General features: G+C 42.0%; 1 protein-coding gene across 4 annotated transcripts in view; it reads left to right on the top strand.

Annotated features, from left to right (window-relative positions):
- LOC115576277 (SWI/SNF-related matrix-associated actin-dependent regulator of chromatin subfamily E member 1-like) overlaps positions 1 to 18,280 on the top strand; it is a 30,459-nt gene extending 12,179 nt beyond the window's left edge. Inside the window, exons 3-11 of one of the 4 annotated variants that reach the window (XM_030408794.1) lie at positions 4,803 to 4,846; positions 5,549 to 5,647; positions 8,893 to 8,985; positions 10,898 to 11,029; positions 11,264 to 11,435; positions 11,966 to 12,138; positions 12,286 to 12,387; positions 13,072 to 13,330; positions 16,075 to 18,280. In XM_030408794.1, coding sequence (XP_030264654.1) covers positions 4,803 to 4,846; positions 5,549 to 5,647; positions 8,893 to 8,985; positions 10,898 to 11,029; positions 11,264 to 11,435; positions 11,966 to 12,138; positions 12,286 to 12,387; positions 13,072 to 13,330; positions 16,075 to 16,439 — 1,439 coding nt within the window. In that variant the 3' untranslated portion in view covers positions 16,440 to 18,280. The remainder of the gene's footprint in view (positions 1 to 4,802; positions 4,847 to 5,548; positions 5,648 to 8,892; positions 8,986 to 10,897; positions 11,030 to 11,263; positions 11,436 to 11,965; positions 12,139 to 12,285; positions 12,388 to 13,071; positions 13,331 to 16,074) is intronic. The other 3 variants (XM_030408795.1, XM_030408796.1, XM_030408797.1) reach the window with 3 other exon arrangements.
- The last annotated feature ends 2,351 nt before the right edge of the window (positions 18,281 to 20,631 follow it).

Here is a 20,631-nt window from a genome sequence, read left to right on the forward strand (position 1 = left end):
CTCAAAGTCGGAGTCCTTACTTGTGAACTCGGCACAAATCCATCTACCCCGAATGATAATCCTGAATCTGTGATCAGTGTTGCTTGCTTCATGACATCTACCCGGTGCTTGTTAAACCCGTTGTGCTGACATTATCAAGTACATTCAAAGTTTCTTGTTGCACCTTCTCCAAACCTGGAGCTAACGTTACCTCCGTTGTGGTGTATGCTGAGAGACAGCGCAGCACGGCACGGAATAGCAGAGTTTAGCGCGGCGCATCACCTGCATCAACAGGTAACGGTATATCTGGATTAATGTAGCGAAGGAGACCGCTTGCAAAGTTTCTTTGACAGACAATGATAGTTGCCAAGCATAATATGACAATAAAACCATGGATACTGGCAGCCGAAATTGTTATAATTAAGGTTCATCATTCTAACAGCTGTAAGAAATAACGTAACAGGCTTCATATTCTCAAAAGGTGGCCCACTGTGGTTCGTGATTTATTTTCCTAAATTGTTTCAAACAGGTGTGGGATTGACCTGGATATGAAGCGTCCATGGTGCAGAATGATATAACGTTAGTTTCTAAAGAGACAAGACTGAGCCCACTCTTCACCTCGCCTCGTTAAAAAAAAAAAAAAAAAAAAAAAAAAAATCAGCTGCGGCGGTCATATTTCAGCAGTGGCGGTCCGCTGCTGCTAGGTGCATATAGGGGAAACGCTGCATTCTGTAGCTTTGCATTTCTATTCCTTGTTGGAATTGGACTTGGTGCTTTCCATATACAACTGCCAGCCTGGCACTACTAAGTTTGACTCGGTGTAACATTTGCTTTTTCCACCACAACTGAACTACCTGCTTGAAAGTGTATTTAACTAATGCCACGCTTGTCTTGATTAAAGAATCAAACGCATATCACTCTGTATAACTTCTTCACATAGTTATAGTCATTCAAAAAGCTTCTGTAGTTCAAAGCTTTTATGATGAAGCAGCATTACAGGAAACATTGTTTTCACCCACAGTAACTAAACATGACGCATGAAACAGCTGGAAGTGAACACCCAACAGAAAAATACAGCAGATGTTTGAAAATACGGAATGAGAGAAACTAAAGGGTTCTTAAAGCTTTAGCAGGTCCATCAGGGGCATGGCTCGGCGCACTATAACTGGTTTGATGGGAGAAGCAATTTGGCACAGCATGGTGAACGGCCGATACATCGACAGGCCGATATTATTGGCCGATTTTTGCGGGTTTTTTACGTGTATCGGCATCGGCCAATGCGGGCTGCTGCGTTCGCAGATCCGGCATTATTTACAGACAGGCGTCCACAGGCAGCTCCGTGTTGCTGGAGGCGCTGCAGTGCATGTGCAGACAATGCATAGCCACTCCCCCACTAGGAGAGTGCTGGAAGCCCGCTCACGGTAAGTTTTAAACTTTCAAAGCATCTTTTAACTGTTCAACTTCGCTGAAATATTGCCATACACTTTGAAAGTGGAAACACGAATGCCAAATGCATGCTCTATATGTGTTTTGCTTGAAACTATAGTTAAGCAAGTTTGTGGTCCATATGGTAAATGGGAATGCCGAATGCCCTGTCTATAAAACTGCTTGCCATTGTGGCTATATGTATTCATACGGTAGCTGTCAAGAACACTGGTCATGGGATTAAGTAATGCCGACGTTGTTCCGTGGTGTTGTAGCAGTTTTATTTAGCGACCACCTGGCTGGAGGTTTGACGCATGTTTGTGTGTTTCTTTCTCCCTCTCCCTACTTGGAGCGGGCTGTGTGTGTCTCTCTCTCCCTACTTGGAGCGGAGTTCCTTTGCCATCACAGTGATATCATAGCGCAATCCCCCCTCAAGAAGAGCTTTAATGATAAGAGATATGTTTGTAATTGGTGTTAACATTTATCATGTACCAGACAAGTGCACCGTGATGGCCTTACTAGTGTTTAGAGCCGTTTGCACACTTTAGCATTACCAATCCAGTTCAATGGTGGTTACGTTTTTTAGTCAGCGTCAGCTACCAAACAGAAGTTTGTGTGTGTGCGTCTCACTCAGTGGGACACACACATCACAGCCATATATGAGAGTGCTGCGCCGACTGAAAGAGAGCTTTCAAAACTTTGAGAAGCAGTTTTATACGTGGTTGAATATTAATTCCTGTTAACGCTGATGCAATTTAGAACAGAAACTTGAACAGTTTGTTGCTTAATGCGCATCTGACATCACGTTATTTTCCTCTGCTAATTTATTTTCTGGGGTTGCCATTCTGGCAGCTTCTTTTACATTTTCGTTTAGACCTACTAGTATGTGTAGTAGCCTAAGACATGCTCATTTTATTTTATGTAGAAAAATTGATACCATGGCAGTCTTAAATTACAAATCAAGCACTTTATTTCAATGGCTACTTATTTATTTATTGTTCTCTTAAATTATTTAAATGTGTTGACAAAAGACATTTTGTGATGACCTGATAATATCTGTCTTATAATATGTCAGCAAGCAATGCATCAGCAAGTCTGTGTTGTAGATGTGGAAGCCTATTACCCTTGCACAGTTAACCATATGCACCCATCCATATAATGCACACATAAGTGGGGGATATGAATGTAAGATGATTGCACAAGATTGACACTGATATGTGTTTTTGTTTATTCTCTTTAAAGAAATGGCAGAGCAGAAAACCAATCCAGTGGGGCAGCATTTCACAGAGCCTCACTCCTGGAAAGGCTTGCTGCAACCTCTGCAATTCGTTTTCTACCTCACCTGTTTTTAATATTTGTTAAATATTGTTTACTTGTTCTACCTCACCTTTTTTAATTTCAATAAATTACAAAAAAAATTAACTCGTAACATTTGTTGTCATCATTGTGTAATTTTTATGATGTAAATTGAGGGAACAAAAGTTGTAACGGCTCAAGAAAATTGTCAGTCCGTAATGTCTGTTTTTTTTTTTCGAGGTGTTTCCCAGGTGTCCTCCTGTCAATCTAAACATGTACCCACTGACTGTTTATAATCATATGGACGCTGTTATAATGTGTTTTTGATTGAGATCCTTACACATCATGCATCCTGGAAAGTGACAAAGTTACGTTTTAAACTCTAAATTACATAATCACCATTAGTAAACTGGATGCTGTCTGACTCTCTCACTCGTTTGGACGGAGGCTGTTTTCTGGGGGAAGGTTCACTGAAAGTCTTGGTCGGGAGGGCTGACTGTTGCAGGGTTTTTTTTTTTTTGTTTGTTTTTTACACCAAACACTTGGTGAGTCACTGTTTTTTGGGCAGACATGTGACGAAGAGTCGGTAGGACAGGCGGGAGGACGGACGCTTCTTCACGCATATCTGCGGTATTTTTGTCCATAAGCTGCCAAAGACAGTTGCATTTACTACGTTACTTCTGTTTGATCATGTAACGTTGCTTTGTGTGACATTTCTCTTTATTTATTTAGTTGACCTGTTATCAGACTGTCCGATCGACACACCCTCTATACGCGCAGCCGGCTGATCCATTCACATTGGCTTGGTTCGGCAATAATACGCCTCTGATGCTACCTCTGGGGGCGGATCTGTGCCGTAGCGAAATTTCACCTCTCGCCGCCTCTGAGAAATTCACACAGAGGCAGCAAATTGGCGCAGGATCCCTGCATCCATATGGCAGTGCAAATGGGGCTAGGGTGTCCTTGAACATGGCGTGGTGCGTGACTGAACTACTCAGTCACAGGGCTGGCCAGTGGCCACACAGCTGGCAGATTACACATTACAGCCGCCTGCTCTATTAATTTGCTCATTGCTCACTCGCATGACCACTACTGCTGTCTCCGTAGTTGAGTTGCGGAGTGAGTGCAAACTTTGAATATTGTTTTTAACTGCTGAATGGCAGTGTCCACTTTAAAAACCGTGAAGAGAACAAGGATGGACCTGGAGCTTTTAACTGTCCGTAATCCTGGTAGAGCTCTGAGGTCAACTAACCAACTATTGCTTGAAGTGCCCAGGTCAAAATATAAACACTGGGGTGACCGAGCCTTTTCTGTTGCTGCTCCCAGGCTCTGGAATAAGCTCTCCGCCGAGATGTGTCTTATTTCTGACCTGGGCCTCTTCAAATCTAGGCTCAAAACCTATTTATTTAGGATGGCTTTTAATACCCAGTAGCGTGATGACATTTTTTATCTTATTTTATCTTATTTGATTTTGCTGTATTTTATTGCTCTCACTGTTTTTATTGTTTTTAATTGTTTTTATTTATTCTTCTTTTTATTTATTACCTGCTATAAAGCACTTTGGTACACCGAAAGGATTGTTGTAAAGGGCTGTATAAATAAAGTACATTTACATTCACTCTAAAACTGCAGCCCTCTTTCTTTCTCTTGCTCTCTGCACCGTGATGGGTGCTAAAGTGAGAAAAGTGCCTTGAGATCAAGTGAACAACTTGTATTTTATGTAATTTGATAGCACAGTTTTCGTACTGTGTGGAGATCCTACTCTCTGCGGCCGTGTTGGGTTGTGACATCTGCCATCATTATCACATGGTTGTTGATTCATTTATTTTCTTGTTTCGGCTCGACCTGCCCGTCTGTTCCCTTCCAGCTTCTTTTGTAAAAGGGGCTAATAAATGAGCGTGTGTGTGTGTGACTCCTGTCAGTCTTGCAATTCAGCAAGACACAGTCATGCTCGTACTGCTATCTTTAAATATGAATTTTCACAAATGAGTTTTTTTTTTTTTTAAACAATGATATTCATTTTGTAGACATGGTATTACAAACCAAACACCATCAGTTGCTGTTAATAGCTGTTAACATTTCTTTTCTCCTTTCTCATGCAGAGCGACCCTCCTACGCTCCTCCCCCTCCCCCTGCCCCGACAACAGTAAGTGTCCATCACTCAGTTTCAGGCTCAGTCTTGTCGCTGTACTGACCACAGGGTCATGATAGGCTCTCTACACTCTTTTTGGTTCCTTTTATCTTTCTTTCTTACTGTCTTATTTCCTCTTTCTCCATGTTCGATATCGTTTTCATTAAATTTCTTCCTCTGTCTGAACACACAGAAGTTGCCACAAGTTTGTACGGCTCTCCATCATCACTCTCTGTCTTGCTTTTTCCTGGCTTATCACCACTTACTAAAGGGCTTGTTCAGAAGGGGTTAACGTGGCTCATGTCTTTCGGTAAAGCTACAGAGGAATTTCTTTTCAACATCAAATTTCAGAATTTAGCACTTGTGTACAGTAATAGGTCAACATGCTTTGGATTTCCTTACATTCAGCAGCAGGGCAAAGCATTGTGTAAAGTTGAAATCTAATGGTGTGGTCAAATGTCTAATTGGGATGATCTGAGCCTGTCCTGATTTACATGCAACCGTTACATGTTGTGCACTCATTCTTAATGCCAGCCTGTTGGCCAGTTGCCTTTTTTGCCTTGCACGATGACATCATGGAAAACAAACAAGCAAAACAAGATACATATATTTTCATGTTTTCCCCCCCCCTTTTCACTTATTTATGTTTATCCCTCTTCCTCCTCTTGTTTGTGAGCCATTTCTCATTCGTGTTTTGTCTCATTTGTCTTCCATCAGCAAATGCCTTCCACCCCAGGGTTTGTGGGCTACAATCCTTACAGCCATCTGGCCTACAACAATCTCCGCCTGGGAGGGAGCTCCGGAGGCTCCAGCAGGGTAATGAAATGATGGTGGGATTTGGAAAAACAGAATGGGGGTGGGTGCAGGTTTTAGAGGGAGGGTAATCATAATCTGCCCCGTCTAAATGTAGGGACACAGATGTAGAGAAAGTGGAAAGGGAGGATTTAAAAAAAGCTTACAAGATGGGGCTTATGCAACCACAGATGGATGATCACATCAGTAGTAACAAGAAAATTAGGGAAATAATCTGGACACATTTGATCAGAAGAAATAGACTGAAGATGGATGTGTGGTTGCACTATGCAACAGACTATGGTCAGAAATCAGGGCAATTTGAATATTATTTGTGTTAGAGTTGAGCAAAGGGCAGTTTTCTTCAGGCAGCTCATCTGTAGCTCCCACAGATCAGTCCAGATCCTAAATAAATAAATAGCTGGCTAGCTAGCTAGCCACTGTTGGGCCCAATGCACAATGCAAACTGTTTTGTTTAGATGACCAGTTTGACTTCTAACCACCAAAACTATCAGTTACAGCTCCTATTGGCGAGATGGTAATGCTGATGCTTTGGGTTTCCCAACTCAACAAATACAGGTGCTTTGGGATTGTAGGTTGGGACTGCTGGTGTCTGAAAGCATCAAATGACATTTGAGAAAATCGTATTTTGCTAGTAGGAACTTCTGCTTCACACAGCTTTAATTTTCAGCTTCACACAACAGAGCTGGTATGTAGTAGTCAACTTAAAAGTATTGGGCTATAGTATGCATGCGCGTGTGTACATATATGAGAGAGAGAGAGAGAGAGAGAGAGAGAGAGAGAGAGAGAGAGAGAGAGAGAGAGAGAGACTAAAAATTGAATCTCCGATTTTTTCACACCAAACTCGATTTACGATTTTAAGCGATTTTTTTATCCTTCTCAAGAACAAATTACAAAGAAATTATTAAAAGCATTGCATTTATTTTAATGCTATGATTCTAAACAAATTTGCCATGCAGTTGTAAAGAGTGCAGCTTCAAACTCATTTGAAAAAATAAATAAAAGTGCATCCTTTTGAAAAGAATGTGTCCCTTTTTGATAACAAATGCTTTTGTAAACATATTTAACATGTCAGATTGCTTGCTATTATAAAAACAGATCAGTCTCCATATTGGTATTGATAGTGTTAACATAACTTTTATTAAATACTTTATTTTGCAAAAGGTGCCTTTTGTTTCAAAATAGTGTTTTATATCCCTGAAGATGTGTGAACTAAATCAAACATCTGCATGCATTGCATAGTAAACACTGCATGTTGGTAGATGTACAGGACATCAGGTGTGTGCTGGCTGTCTTTTTAAAACGTTTTTGGCCAGGAAGACGAGCTTCCTCTGGCTTGAGACATCATGCCTCGTTGTGGCTTTGTAGCACAAACCTGGGGGGTCGAACATTTTCTGCATGTGGATGAACCTCCGGCGTTTCCACTGTAAATACGGGCACCATATCTTTAGCGAAATGCAACGTGACTGCATCCGTATTAACTGTCCACCGGGACCCTTTCTTCTCATACGGGACACAATGATTAAATGATTCTGCTAATGTTGGCTGCTTTATAGCAGGTATTTGTGGGCTGCCGCGGTCTTCTCGTAGTAACAAGTGTCCCACTGTGATACATGCGTCTGTTTGAGAGGCTGAAATAAATTTCGGTCCGCTGCCTTCAGTAACAACAGCCTTTGAACAAACTTTGCAGCAGACGGTGGTTTGTTCGAGGTCCGACGCTACAAAACCAAACTACTAACGAGACGGTGCCGTGTTGGGAACGGGCTTGCTGCATGTTGTTGTGTTTGTTTCTCAGTGGAAAGTCAATGCGAGGGGCGGAGCCACTATCAACTACGGGAGCCCATGAGGAGCGGCGACGGAGCAAGTGAAATCAAAACTCGATTTTCATTTTTTAAAATTGTCCTAAACCAAAAACTCGAATTAATCGATTTTGCCGATTTATTGCCCAGCCCTAATTTCTTGTCAACCAGGCCAACCACACTTTCAAACTTCTAAACCCCGACCCTGTCCTGTGCTCATAAGAGAGTAAAATGTCATCAATGTATTTTTCTCTGTAGTGCAATGCATTAAGTAAAACTGCAATATTTTTTGTCAACTTGCAGAGATGCTACTGGTTCGCTGGCTCAGGCTGTTCATATACATACTTTTTAACCACATATCCGAGTAGACACCATGCTCATTGCACCTTGTGGATGCGTAGTGCAAATATTTGGCCACAATTGACACAGGTTTTTCTTACACAGACACACAGGTGTGTGTTGATCTTTTAAGTCTTGCTGTAGACTTTTCACCCATGCCTCAGTGAAGATATCTGCTGTTCTGTGCACACAAGAAGGCTGTTTTTTTTTAATGTTTCAGAACAACCATTTTATTTTTCACTAGGTGGTTAAAAAATGTGCACAGAAAAAAGCTGATCTAGTGTTGAGATAAACTGTTGCATGGTGTTAGGAACCTTTTGACATTTAGAAAAGTGGCATGTGGACGTTTTCATGCCAGTTGAGTACAATTGACCTTCTGGCTTATTTTGGTATTGAAATGATCAATTTCAGGCACTTTCTGGGCAAATTTATAGTTGCGATTTAAGCTTTACACTAGTATTGAGAGGTTCAGACATATCCTTTGTAGAGGACACTGCCATCCATGTGGCAGTTGGCCTCCTTTTGGTCACTTCGATGGATATAAATAGCCTTTACTTCATGGTTCCTCAGAACCTGGTAGAAATGAAAATAGAAATACACAGTAGGAATTGTAATTCCTGATGCACGTCCTGTTTTGGCCACAGAACTCGCATGGTTGTTTCCACCTGGCAGCCATTGAACCCCCTAAATAGGCACAGTCTTCCCTCTTCTTGTGGTTTGATTCCTTATTGACAGCTTCAAAAAATAATTGAAGCCATTTGCTGCTAAAAAATCATTAACATCCATACATGCATGTGAATGAATTGACATGCATCATAAATGCATTTATCCAGCTGTAATAAAACATCCAGGTCCACTTGAGTTATGTTTTGTCATGTTACATTGACATGTACACACCTTATTTTGCCTTTACACAGGCCTCGCTATGATCAGACCATCATCAGCTGATATTTGACCATTTTATTTTTTTCTCTCTGTAAACCTATGTCCCCTTTGTTTGTGTCCCCTTCATCTACAATGATGTAGATGAAGATGATGATGAACATCTCCTCATTCACTTTTCTCCCCTTCTTTGTCCCCCTTATCCTTCTCTCTATCTTACTTCAACAGAACTCCTCAGGCATCACCGTCCCAAAGCCTCCCAAACCTCCAGACAAGCCACTGATGCCTTACATGCGGTACAGCCGGAAGGTAAGCAGGAAGGTAAGACACCCATCCATGGTGTCTGCTTTTACTGCTTGTCCTCCCATCCCCTGAAAAGTTGCAGGGGTTTTAGGGTGGGAAACAGCCAAGCCATGACGCCTTCACCACCACCTCAACCACCTAGTGGATGCTCTCCACTATCCTGTTGGCTCACCGTAGCCTCCTTTGTTTGTCAACCATAAAGAGAAATTACAACATCTCTTTGTGTTTCTGTCTGCAAGCATGATCTGCTCCTGCTTTAATTTCCCACTTTATGTGCTTGTTGCTTTGCTGCTTCTGTAGTTTCAGAGCTGAAATTTTAACATTGACTAGTACATAAAGACAAAATCTAGTCCAAACATTCATGCTGCTGTAAAACCAGTGATTCTGTCTTTAGAAATACTTCATTCCATTCCATCCAGTCTTTTTGCAATGCTAGACATGAGCCCTCGACACACTGCAACTTCAGAACACACAGTCAAAACAGACAATTAAGAAACATCCTTACCAGTTTGACCATAAGGGTGCTCTGATCAGGATTTTGGGGGCAGATCACTCTTTGCTTGAAGTAGTATCAGCCAATACAGATAATGAGGATTTGTCTATACTTATACTCATCTAGGTGCTAGTTATGTATCTGAGGTTGGAGTAACAAGACACTTCATGTCTGTGTACATTTGTTCACAGTACCTGTACCTCCAAACTGTACTCGGCTGAAGTTCTTCAGTACATTTATTTAGTGTAGACTTATTTGTGTTTGTGCAGGTCACAGTTTAACACTTCAACCCTCCTGAAGAGAAACATTCAGTCCTCTATTAGCTATTTGCTCCTGTAGCCAACACACACCGCAGCACTCTGCTGCTCAACAGCTGTTTACAAGCTCTCGCAGTTGACTTTTGCATGATTTTATATAAGGGTGCACCGTTTCATTGGACACAATCGTAATTGGCCGTTATACGTTGTCAAAAGTTTGACTGGTGGTCTTTATAGAGCCCGATCAGAAGATTCGATCACACAAGGGAACTTCTGTATGCAGCTAAAATGCCACACACAGCGCAGTTACCAGTGGCTAACTATCACTCGTCCTTTAAATATCAGTACATATTATCAGCGCCTTTTCGGTTTAACCAGTGGAATATATAAGATACTTGGACTTGTACCGTGGAACAGTTCTCATAATGTTAGGTTTCACACTGAGAGGCCAGTCAGTGATTGTAAGTGGCCCTGGCACAGCACTGTGGAGAAAGGGATCACTATGGTAAGAGCAGGAGACACACTCAACTGAAGTCAGAAGCCCTCAGTTCAATTTCTCATTTGGGATTGTCTGTTTACATTTTCTGTCATTATGAGTAGGGGGATGTAATGCTGTTTGTTTCCGGCTGATAGAGCCAATGGCTTACATTGGCGCCAAACACAGCATTACTATTCAGACAGTTTTCACAAAATTAATGGACTAAAGTACTTTTGCGAGTACAGTTATGTAGCTTAAAGCACTTTAAGTTTGGTGTTGCAGACACTTTACATCTGTGTACATTTTATCGATCTGAAGAAACCAGGTACAAGCAGTGGCGAGGTGATGGAGTAGTGGCTTAAGGGCACAAAGACCTTAGACCTTTTATTGGAGCACCCTTACTTATTTATGTTACTATGTATATGTGCTTGTGTTTGTCTTTTTGCCTGTCTTCTCATGTTGCAATGTAGTGAGCCATCATAAATGAACTACCATTATGCCAGTTACTAAAACTGTCCAATAGGAACTAATTTTTCCTTTGCACTTTTCCTCCTTTTTCCCCCACACTCTCTTGTAGTAATCTAACTTACTACTAACTGCAGTTGCCCTGTGGTAACCATATGTTCTTTTTGTGTATGTGTGTGGGGTGATGCCCCTACCTTTGCATGTGTGTTTGTGTCTTGCGTTGTGTGCACATGCAAGGTATGGGACCAAGTGAAGGCATCCAACCCGGACCTGAAGCTGTGGGAGATTGGAAAGATTATCGGAGGGATGTGGCGGGACCTGACTGATGAGGAGAAACAGGACTACCTGAACGAGTATGAAGCTGAGAAGGTGAGCTGTCTGAAGGCTGATGTTTTCTGTACGTCTTTGCAAGCAAAATTGTGTTGGTGGAAAGAAAAAATGTGTAGATATTGAGATACTGTGGATTACTTTAACACTGTTGGTATTGTAAGACTTTGTTTTCTTATGACACACATTTGTCATTTCTGACACTTCAAATGAACAAACACAGAAATGCGTCTCCTTTTAAATTCAACTTAATTGCGTTTTTCCTCTCCCTCTCAGATCGAGTATAACGATTCTTTGAAAGCATATCACAACTCACCAGCCTACCTGGCCTACGTCAACGCCAAGAATCGAGCTGAGGCCGCCATGGAGGAGGAGAGTAGACAGAGGCAGAGTCGTATGGACAAAGGAGAGCCGTACATGAGCATTCAGCCTGCTGAAGACCCTGATGGTCAGTTTGAGAGATGAATGGTGTGCATCAGTCAGATTTGAAAAAAAAAAGATCTTCACTGATTTTTAATACCTAAACAAACTAGATAAACAAAGTCTTTACAAAGTTTTTTCCATGACGAAATAAAATGCGTAAACAAACTGACCCTCAAGGACAACACAATTTCATACTGTTTACTGTGTTTGTGTGGTGGACCCTGCTACCTTTCTAGCTTGAGTGTTCTGGAACCTTATTTTCCTCTGAGAACAGCTTTTTTATTCATTTGTGGAAAATATATTTCTGAGTATGTTTTATTACCGCATTAATATTGTAAGTAAGTTTCAAGTTTGAATTTCTTCTCCAAAACTACATGGTGCCCCTTTTTAAAAATGCTTTAAACCATCGGCAGAAGTAAAACTTGTGCACCGAAAACATTAAGGTTTTGTGGACCTCGTAAACAAATGCTCAAAGCATGTTTGAATGGAAACCGTCAGTCTTGCCCCCCTGTTCTCATGGTGATCAGTAAAATATCCTGTATTTCTTCTGTCCAGACTATGATGATGGTTTTTCAGTGAAGCATACAGCAGCTGCTCGCTTCCAGAGGAACCACCGGCTCATCAGTGACATCCTCAGTGAGATAGTTGTGCCTGATGTCCGTTCGGTGGTCACCACAGCCCGCATGCAGGTCTTGAAGAGGCAGGTGCAGTCTCTCATGGTGCACCAGGTAGGTTGCACAGACTGAAAGCGGCTCAGTAGGTGTTTTTCTGCTTAACATAAAAGCTTTGTTGTCCTGTGCACATGGTGAACAAATGTCATCTACTGAAGCACTTCAGAAACTCTGTGCTTCACCAGTGCCTCTTTTGTGTTTCAGAGGAAGCTGGAGGCAGAGCTTCTGCAGATTGAAGATCGCCACCAAGACAAGAAAAGACGCTTTCTGGAGACCACGGACTCATTCAATACTGAACTCAAGCGGGTACAGCCAGACTTTCTTTGACTTTGACAGCTGAGTGGGAAGTAAGGATATGTGCGATTAGTTATCTAGTTGGTTGCTCCACGAGTTGACACCATAAATACCCGGTGAAACCTTACACAAATTAACTTCGTACAAATTTGCATTATAGCATATACATTGTTTGCACTGAACTGCCATGCCGTATCAGTCAAGTGTTGCATCATAAAAAAACAAGCATCTCTTAATAATGTTTACAACAATTTAATCTCAGATGGTAGTATAGGCGGTATGATTTTGGACAATGTTTAGCCTTATAGATTAAATTGTGACCAGCTAACTAGTCTAAGTTTAATCATCAGGAACATATGTTTTAACATCCCTTGTAAGAAGTAGTGATGAATTCTTATTACAGATCACAAAATATCCATTTGGAATAATGTATAACCACAGGTTCATGTTATTTAATTACTCCTGAACTAAATCTGAACCTCACCACAGCACAAGAGGATATTGTTCGATTAGTTTGCGTTCTAGAATACAAAAGTAGCCAAATGCTAGGTTTTTTTCATCTGACTTCATGTACACTAATACGTGAACCTGTGTCTTGTTCTCACTACTTTGGTTTTTCATTAGTGCGAAGACTGCTTAAGGTAAATTTGTGATCAGAGGTTTTAAGTTTTGTTAACAAGTGTTTCCTGTGTCCAGCTGTGCAGTCAGAAGGTTGAAGTGGACATGGAGAAGCTGGCAGCTGAGATGGCTGCAGCTGAAGAGGCAGCCAGGCGTCGGGCGGAGGAGAGGGAGCGCGAGGCGGCCGAGCAGGCAGAGAAGGCTGCTCAGCAGGCTCAACAACAGCAGGAGGCTGCAGCAAACAAAGCTGCTGAGCTGAGCAGTGCTAATGCTAGCAGCACAGCTAACACAACCTCAGGGACCAATGAGGAGGACAAGCCCACACCTATGGAGACAGGTATGGACAGTAGCCCTTTACACACAGATTGGCCGCATTATCTCCGCAGTTGAGGTTCGCCAATTCTCTGCTGTTGGCAAACCAAGCAGCTGCAGATCCAAGAGATGTGACATTACACATGAACGTGTTTCCCCCGTTGCCCTTCAGTTAATCTAAACATGTACCCGCTGACTGTTTAAAGTCATGTGAATGCTGTTATAATGTGCTGCGATTGAGATCCTGACCCACCATGCATCCTACATGTATCGATCTGATAGTACTTCTATAAGAAATTTCATCCCTCGCCACTTTTGAGACTCACACACAGAGGAAGGTGCAGAAATTGCCACATTTTCATATTAATTACACTTGTAGCAAAAAACACATAGAAATGTCATCTTTTAATTGTTCCTAACATGTTGCAGGTATTGACTGCAAAATTTGTAGTTCATGGAATTCGTCTCTCTGAGGTACCTTAACCAGTTAAAATTGCACAGCCATTCTTCACGAAAACAGTAATTTCTGCCCTTTTTCACCACACTTCCCCATCCTCTGAGTTAGGATTTGACTCTGGCACATTACTAGGCTTATCGGCCAGAAAGATTTGACCAGATACATGTCCACTGCGTTACGGCTCCGATCCGGTTTTGCTCTGACCCCCAACGGTTGCGGTTTGAGTCAGCCACAGCACAATACTTTTGACAACTGGCGTCGTCAGACCGAGGAGTTCCCGCAATAATCACATAATCCCTCGCGACCGCAGTTATAGGTATGCGTTTACAAAAACAACACCACAAAGCGTTCCCGACCAAAAGATTAGTAGAAGAGCTTGCATTTCTCTTTTGAGATTTGTGTGCTGGTATCAACATGGAGTGTTTTATTTTTAAAAGTAAGCAGATGTTGTATTGTTTCAGTGCATGACTTCCTGTCTGCTCTGTGCTAAATTCAGCTGAATTGCTGCGTTGTGCTATGGCATCTGCTAGAAATGGATGTCCTGCGTATCTGTTCCGGAGGTTTTCGGACTGCCGGAGCTGGGACAGAGCGAATACGCAGCACACCGGGCCTGGTGGAAGTGGTGCTGCCATGGCAGAGCCATAGCACAGCAGACGCGTATCTGGTGGAATCACCATTGTTTGCTGAAAATGAAACCTTCTCCTTCCGTGCTCGGAACAACTTTAGGACACTCCCCCTTCTCACATTAGCCACTTAAAGGAGAACTTCGGTCGATTTAAACATGCAGCTTCATTGCTCAAGCTACCCTTGACTTGCCAGTACAGAAGACGCGAACACATTTGGTCCAGCCATTACAGAGCTCCGTGAACGGAGATTTAGCATAGACAGCTAACAGCATGGGGTCAGAACTTAACACTGTGTTTTAAGCGTCTTAACATGCTCCACATCTCACACCAAAAGTTATGCAACATCAGCAGACACCTTACAACACAGCACTGTAGCGTGTATGACTCAAAATGAATAAAAAAGTAGTTAAAACAGTGTGTTTGTGCAAGCAGCCACGTACCTGTTTGTTGACATCCGTGTATTCCGGTAGCTAGACCAAACTAGTCAATCCGTAAAGCGTGCGCTTACGCCCTCACTGGCGGAGACAGAAACGTATTCCAGCATTTTCGTGTTTCTGTTCATAATGTACATGTCCATGTTACAGCCTGTCATGAGCCATGAGCCTTACAATAGCCTGTTAAGCCTGTTAAGCGCACGCTCGAAGGTTACTCCCAACACTGCATTTTGAAACAATTAAATTATGTCAAAAAAGTAAATTACCGGGTGCTCTCAGGTCTCTCTTTGTCTCGGTGCGAGTGTGTCTGAAGAACACCAAGTGGCTTCCATTTTTTGGGATAAAACTTTGTGTTCTCCTTTAATTTCTAAACTCTTTGCTGTTATGAAACACAATTTTAGATGTTTACAGCATAATACAATGTACATGAGTATACATTCCTGTAGATATGTATTTTTCCCCAGCGATAAGGTGCTGGAAAAATGTGAAAATGATCCTTAGAAGTGCTTGAAAAGGGCTTGAATTTGACTTCTAAAAATGTGTACAAACCCTGAAGACAAATTCGTTGTCACTGTTCACAGCCCAACTTTGTGATTCATGTCACATCACATGTTTACGCCTACCTCAGCGGTGGCTTTTGGAAAAGGAGGAATATTACGCCTCCGTTTTATAAAGACATCTATCTTGGAGCAAATGTGTGCCTTTTCTATCTAAAAAGGGCTACAGCCAGTGGGCTAAGTTTTGGGGAGATGTCTCAAGGTCTTACTGTAACGCTACTGTAAAGAGGCGCACTCATGTGTGCTAAAATTTGGCACCAATTGGCTTAATGTGACTCGCTCCACAGTAGTACTGACTTACTTTGGTCGGTACCCTTAAAAGTACAGTTTGGGACCCAACCCTAAATATGGTTAAAGTGATCTGATGTGCTCCAACAAAGGCCTGGCCAATATATCGATATTATGATTATCATAATAGGAGACTATATTTAGTCTTGTATCATTATAATTTGAAATGTCATCAGTGTTCTTTTCCTAGTTTTGAAGGTTGCATTACACTAAAGTGATGTCATTTTCTGAACTTACCAGACATTTCTACTTGTTCTTGTACTTGTCTTTACCCATTAGTAATATTGTGATTCACAATACACTGTAAACATATCAAGTTATTATATTATGCCCATATCATCCAGCCATCCAACATCCATTTGATCTTAATCACATCACCCTCTCTCTCTCCTCGATTTCCTCTCCAGATGAGGCAATGCCTGCAGAGTCTTCCTCAGACCCCCAGACTGCTCCACCTCCTCCTTCTGACCGCCCCTCCTCTGGCTCTGATAAAGCAACCCCTCCCCCTGAGCCCCCCAGGGAGAGTAGCACTCCTAGCAGCAGTGCCCCCAGTGATGACAGCAGCAGCAGCAGCAGCATGCCCCCTCCTTCCTCAGACAGCACTCCCAGTGCAGCAGCCCCTGACCTCCCAGCAGCCCCAGAAGCCAACTCCAGTGCAACTAATCCTAATGTGGCTGCAGCACCTCTGCCTCCCCCTGCCTCAGAAGATACTGCCCCTCCTCCACCACCACTACTATCCCCTAGCCAGAGCAGTCAACAGTATGATATGTAATAGTCAGATCTACAGTGGTAGGCTTTACAGTCCTCCGTGTTCTGCAGCTCTCCTGAGTTGAGAGTAGATGTATAAGACATGGGACTGGCATGGTGACTCTATCATTACAGTTGTAAATGAGAAGCAGTGAATGGTGGACGATCAGAGGGTCAATAATTAACATGTCTTTGATATAAGAGTGATGTAGGCTTTTCATCAGTCAGCCTCATGTAGCTGGACCAAACAAAATGTTTAAATCTACTGGGCATGCTTGGTTTGATGATGTGAGTGGCTGGATTGATATGTCACCAAAGAGTACAATAGCTGACCTAATGCAGTTTGTGCTCCCGGCACCTCACAAACCACCCCCTTTCTCATCATGTCACAGGGTGGACTTTTTAGAACAAGATGACCACATATACCCCTCAAACAGGATGCAGGTAGGGTGGGGTACAAGTATAAATAGTCAGTAGTGACCCAGATGGCTGCTTGGGTGTCTTACTCAACACTTCACATCACTAACTGCTGTTTCTTCCAAATCCATGTGCTCACCTTACATACATTTGCAGTCAGCCGGAACATTGAGCCAGGTTTTGTTTCAGCTTAAGTTGGCCTAAGGTCAAAGGTCAAAAGTGATTCTACATCAGACCACAATTATCCTGTCAGAAGGACGCATAGTGAAGCCACAGTGACATGTTACATGTCCAATAGTTCAAATCCCAGATATTCAGTGTCCTGTGTGTGACAGAGAAAAGCTGCAGATTCTCACATTAGTCTGAACTGAACAATGATTGAAACACTTAATTGGATATCAAAATATTATTTTTTTCTGTCAACATATTATTTTAAAATTGGCTTATCGTTAATCGTTCATACATGGTTCAAATGCAAACCTTTAACTCCCACTGTGTAGACCTGTACTGTTGGATGTGGCTGAACTGTTTGAGTTACACGTACTTGCATACTGCTCAGTCTTGATATGTAAACCTTTAAAGTAGCCCACATTTATTTCTTAAAGAAGACCCCAGCTGCAAACTACATGACTCGTGAAATCTCAGTGGATGTTCTGGTGACAAAGGGCAACCTAGCATGAAAGAACCCCCCCCCCACACACACACACACACACAATTTAAAACCTCAGAACTTTGTAGTTTCAGTTTGTGTGATTTGCTAAACTACTGTTTGTGTTTTTTGAGATCTAGTGGAACCCTTTAGGTAAATCTAATAATCAAATTCAGCCTTCATAGTAAACCTGTGCTCTTGAATCAGACACCATTTTATAGCAGATTTGTTTGATTGGGCATGACACATCCCATGATGGTTTCCAGTTAATATGAATTTGTGCATCCACATTCTGCATGCTTATACTAAATACTAACCATAATCCTGCAAGCATCTGAACAATTTCTGAAGGCTTGTTCAAAGAGTTTAGGACAGGTGGTGTTTTCAATGTAAGAACACAAAACACACGATATGTTCAATGTCTTCAAGGTGCTTTGTGTAAAATCTGTGGATGAAAATATGACTTGCATTTGTTCCCCTGTATTCATTGTATTTATGTAGAGAGAACTGACACCTCGGTCACCATTTAATCTGTAAGAGCTTTTATACATGTTGAGGTTTTTATTTTGTTTTTTTTAGACTACATTCATCCTTTATTCATATTGAAAACACAAGCATTTAACTTGAGTAGAGAAATGCACACAATACTCTCATCCAGACCTGACCTCAGTCACTTGTGCATTTAAAGGACTGTTTTCTTACTTGAATTGGACTGTTTTTAGAAATATGCCTCTGTTTTTTGCATCTTTCTTTTTTACTCTGTCAATATAATCTATCCAAATAAAAATGATTTCTCAGTCTTTTAATCTCTTTTTTCTGATGAAATTTCTCTGAATCTGGCCATTGTTTCAGGTATCAGATATTGGTGTTTAGATGGGTCTCATCACATACTTGTCTAAGTAGACCAAGCACAAAACAGGAAACGGCAAAAGAAACGAAAGAACTGCTCCATAAATTATTCATTACCAAACTACAGATGAAGATTAAACAAAGTACAGAATACATTTAAATCAGAATGCAAAGGTCTTCGTGTATGGAGAAAGTATTCATTACTAAATATAGTTACGACAGACATTATGTAGTATTTTATAGAAAAATGACAGTTTAAGGAACAGTTCACCCCCGAAGTAAAGTTCAGTCACCATCTCCCTCCAAAAACAGCATTGCTGCATTCTCCTAAGTAACTACAGTAGCAGGGGACTTGATTTAATGCATTAAAAAAATAAAATGGATCCATATAGCTCATGCAGCGTAAATAGCCCTGAGATGGCAAATTAATTTGATAAGATGTTATTTACACCCTTTTTAAAACCAAAAGCTGAAAGTTGGCACCCTGTCTCAACTGGGTGCATGCGCTCGATCATGCATGTAGGGTGCAAATGTCTTTTCAAATCAATTAAGACAAAGGGAACACTGTTTTTTGTCCTAGTGTAATACACTTACACAGAATTTAATATAATAAAAAAGACAGATATAGATATCTATACGCCTTCAGACATACATGCCTGTCCATATGAATATACATACATTTGCGATATAAATTAAACATGATATGCAAATGTAGCCAAGTCAAAATTTCTTATTGTGTTTTGTTTATTTATTTTTCCCTAAAATTTTTCTCTTGTGTTGTGAACTTCCCCAAAATGATTTTTTCCTCCTAAAAAAAGAAAAAAGAAAGGTTCCTACTGTGTTTTTCAATTGTATCCCCTTTGTTCCCCTGGGGTGTTGTTTTGGCGTTGCACCACCTAGTGTGATAGAGCTGTGTGTGCTCGGAGCTGAGCAGTGGAGACTTGCAGTGTGGCTCTGTGTGTGTGACGCCTGTTTTTTTCTTCATTCTGAAGATTAAACTCCCATAGATGCTCAACCCCAGTGTGCGTCTCACTTCCTAACTACATAACACAACACAGAAAAACAGCTGCTACAAATGGTGCCGTGACCCGGATCCTTCAGATCAGCCACTGCAGATCGCCGAGGTCAAGCTGCGAGCAAGTAAGTGTATCGAGCTGTGCGCAGGAAGAATCCGAGGACTGTGGACATTGTTTCTATACTAAAAAAAAAAAAGTCTCCATTCTAAATTTTCCCTCTTAATTTGGCAACGGCTGGTCATTTCCACACTGGTTTTAAACAACTAACTGTTTGATCATATTGTATTTATCACACTGTAATCATTGCACTGTATTATTGAGTACATTTAAACTGCCATGGAGTTTACTCCAGTTTCCAGTATTGGGAGGGGTAGAGGCTGGAGATACGCAGATATCTCAGACAGAGAGTGGGTAGGGCAGCCCAGCTTCGGTAGTTATCTAGGTATGGATGAAGTCCCGTCTGTAGAGAAGCCAGAGCCCCTTCCGCCCGTAGTGAAGCCCAAGTCTAGTCTGAGCATCGATAATGTCACACCTGTAGCAAAGCCCAAGTCTTCCACTCCCATCACCACTGATAGTGACACCCTAGGGCAGATACGTGACCTGCTAGGAGAGCTAGGGACCCAGATTGGTGACTCTGTTGTTAATCGCCTTTTAGCCAACCAGACAACTGCCCCTACAAGAGGCTTCCCACCTCCTAGTTCTCTCCCACTGCTAGATCCCTCACCATTCACACCTGACATGTCCCGACTGAGTGTTGTGGTGAAGACAGATGCTAAGGAACCAGCGGTGTATAGAGGAGACGGCACAGACAAATACACCATCCAAGAGTGGATAGATGTGATGAACACAAATCTGCGCAAAAAGGGCTGCTCTGCTGGGGAGCAGGCGGATGATATCCTCAGTCACCTGTTGGGGCGAGCAAAGAACATCGTCAAGGTAGGGCTGAAGAGTAATTCTGACAAGGCAGCACACCCTGAAGTAATATATGACATCCTCAGAAGATACTTCAGTGACTGCCCCATGTCCAGCTTACCACTGGCTGATTTCTACGCCACTCACCCAAATGTGGATGAGAGTCCGGTGGACTACTGGGTGCGACTAAATACAGCAGCTGAACACGCTGACAGACACCTGCAAAAGAGTGGAGGGAAGATTGAGAATATGTCCGTGGAAGTTGCCATGATGTTCATTCGGAACTGCCCCAACTCTGACCTCTCCAGTGTGTTCAGGTATAAGCCCATTAGCAAATGGTCAGCTATGGAAGTCCAAGAGGCCATCGATGAGCA

Source organism: Sparus aurata, chromosome 23, assembly GCF_900880675.1.
Source record: "Sparus aurata chromosome 23, fSpaAur1.1, whole genome shotgun sequence".
Classification (NCBI taxonomy): domain Eukaryota; kingdom Metazoa; phylum Chordata; class Actinopteri; order Spariformes; family Sparidae; genus Sparus; species Sparus aurata.